Genomic DNA, 3068 nt, shown 5'->3' with positions numbered 1-3068 from the left:
ATGTTAGGCATGAAATTTGTAAATATTATTCGAGTAAAATAATAATAACATTAATTTAGTCTACGTGTTCTTAAAGCATGTATACTTCTATTTGTTTATGTAACATATTACGAAAATATCGAAAAAATTTGTCCAATGTTAGGGAAAAGGTCCAACGATGTTACAAATAGGGGAGGCTATTTCGATGTATTAATGTTTTTAAGCTCAAATTTAATGTATTTAAATGAAAGACATCCAACAAATGTCTCATTTTTAAGAGCAAGTCCAATAGTACCCTAAAATGGTGTCTTAAAGTAAAATTTAAGGTATTTGAGACAAAAATGTAATCCAACAGTGTCCTAGTTGTGCCTTAAAATACTAGGACACATAACATTTGCCTCATTTTTAGGGCACCACCGCACTTGTCCTAAACTATTTTAATCCATAAAATATTGACTTCCCTCCCTTTTCACACTTGTCTTAAATATAGTTATATTCAAATATATTAATATTTTAGTATTAGGACATGAAGATAAGGCATGTTGTTGGAGTAAATTTATGTTTATAGTGTCTTAAATCTCTAGGACATCATATTTTATTATATTTTTAAGGCTTCTACTAGGACACTATTGGACTTGCTCTAAGCACTACATAGCATGTCCCACACTAATTTTTTTAATAAAATATCAGAATAACTAACTTGTGCCCTAAAGGCCCGAGATAACCCGTAATTTTAATATTGACCTAGAGCAAACCTATATGATGTCTTAAGCTCACATTTAGATAACGTGTCAAAAAAATGCACTCAAACACTATCCTAGTGTTATCCTAAATCATTAGCACAACCTTAATTCTCCTACTCATTACCTATTTATAAGTAACTCCTAGCATTATCAATTTAATATTTATGAATAAAATAATCATCTCTTACTTCTTTCTTTGTCTATTCTCTCTTTTTCCCCTTCTCTCTCTCAAATTTATTATTAAAATAATTTTAGGAGAACCAATATAGGGATTAATATTGGAGTTGACACTACAAATAGATTACCTAAATCACTAAGACATACTAGCACCTATTATTTTATATTATTTATAAGTAATAGGATAGGTAACCTATTGGACTTTCTCTTGGTCTATAAAATAAAACTCCCTTCCAACAAATTCTATATAAATTTGTTTTAAAATATATTTTAACGAAACTATATTTAATCAAAAGACATTTAAAGTGACACATTTTTGAATTTGTAAATAGAACCTAAATGATTTGATTCAATTAAAAAGAAAAAGATACCTGAAATATTAGAAAAGAAAGGTGAAATGGGCCGAGGAGAGTCAGAAAAGCCCAGTCGAAAAAGAAGGGGAAGGCAATGAAGAAGCGGCAAAGACGGACATACAAGGCCTGGGCCTACTTTTACTAATCTCCTCCTCCATTTCCTCATTTACATATTTTATTTATCATCTCTCTCGTCTCTTTCTCTCTGCATCTCTCTCTCGTTATCTTTTGCAGAAAATTCAAAGAAATGGCGGATCAGCTCACAGACGATCAGATCTCTGAGTTCAAGGAAGCTTTCAGCCTGTTTGACAAGGACGGCGATGGTCAGCCCTTCTCTTCTCAGATCTATGCATTTCTCGTAATATACATGTGTTGTTGTGTATGCTCTTTGTGATTTGTTAATTTCTGTTTTATAATTCAATTTGTGATGTTAATTGTATAGATCCTGTTTTGTATGTGTCATTGTGTATATGATATTGTGTGTTTTGGTTGAATTGATGATGATTAATGCGAGAATCAATTTATGAAATAAAAGAGTGCAGATCGTTTAATGCTCGGTGTTTGAAACTGAATCTTACTACACGTGCACGTATATGTATATGTATTAGTAATGGAATACAAGTTCAATTATGTGTAACGTAATATCGAGTTCTCGATACTTGATTTATTGTATGTGGTTGGATCCTTCACCTCCACTTGACTATTAAAGCCTTTGAATATACGAGAAGTATCTATTGATGGATTATTGTTGAAAGTCGTGAATTAACGAAGTTACCAGTTGTGTGTGTTTTTGTCACAAGTCATGGATTTGATTTTGCTTTCTACTTATGGCAAAGTTTTATTATAGGTCAGGAGTATTAATTAACGACTGCTTGTCGTTTCCTTTTCACGAGTTAGACGTTTAGATTATTAGTTAGTGAAATTTGTTGTTTTCTGTATTTGGAAGTCTTTTGAATGGGATAGGAGTATTGTCTGAAATATGTTATTTGGGTATATGCACGTTCTTTTTTCTGCTTTTTTGGCTGTTTTTCCATTGTTGATTGTATATCTATTTAGTGATTTTGTCGTATTTGGGTATTGTTGATTGAATATGACCTATTATTGTTTCACAACCCTTGCTGTTCTACAAAAGAACTAAGTAGTACCTTTAGAGGTTGACTACATTGTTTATATGTTTGACGTGATTTATACTCAGGCTGCATTACTACCAAGGAACTTGGGACTGTGATGAGGTCGCTAGGACAGAACCCTACTGAGGCGGAACTTCAAGATATGATTAACGAAGTGGATGCTGATGGTAATGGAACCATTGACTTCCCGGAGTTCCTAAATCTCATGGCCAGAAAAATGAAGGATACTGATTCTGAGGAGGAACTTAAGGAGGCATTCCGAGTTTTTGATAAGGATCAGAATGGCTTCATTTCTGCTGCTGAGCTGCGTCATGTTATGACCAACCTTGGGGAGAAGCTCACTGATGAAGAAGTTGATGAAATGATACGAGAAGCTGATGTGGATGGTGATGGCCAGATCAACTATGAAGAATTTGTTAAGGTGATGATGGCCAAGTGATGAGTGCTACAAGGGATCCAAAACATTTTCGTATAAAAGTGAATTTGAAGAAAAAAAATGAGAAAAATCTGAACAGGGTTTTTTTATTTAGTATAATGGATTCTGGGTACCTTGTTCACCATTTTACATAATGGTTTTAAGTCAAACTTGTAAGGGTATTTAGCGGTTTGTTGCTATGGTGGTGGTGGAATATTCTGTTTCCTTTTGTGTTGTGATTTGAATTTAATATTAGCAGGTTTTAAAGTTA

The 3068-nt window shown here is 33.1% G+C and overlaps 1 protein-coding gene across 1 annotated transcript; it reads left to right on the top strand.

Moving 5' to 3' along the window:
* The first annotated feature begins 1364 nt into the window (after positions 1-1364).
* Positions 1365-3068, top strand: LOC108215412 (calmodulin-7). The gene is made up of 2 exons (XM_017387915.2): positions 1365-1575; positions 2448-3068. The coding sequence occupies exons 1-2, from the start codon at positions 1500-1502 to the stop codon at positions 2819-2821; spliced, it is 450 nt and encodes a 149-aa protein (XP_017243404.1). The 5' UTR covers positions 1365-1499; the 3' UTR covers positions 2822-3068.

Source organism: Daucus carota, chromosome 3 (assembly GCF_001625215.2).
Source record: "Daucus carota subsp. sativus chromosome 3, DH1 v3.0, whole genome shotgun sequence".
NCBI classification, from domain to species: domain Eukaryota; kingdom Viridiplantae; phylum Streptophyta; class Magnoliopsida; order Apiales; family Apiaceae; genus Daucus; species Daucus carota.
This window is presented reverse-complemented; position numbering and strand designations above follow the sequence as displayed.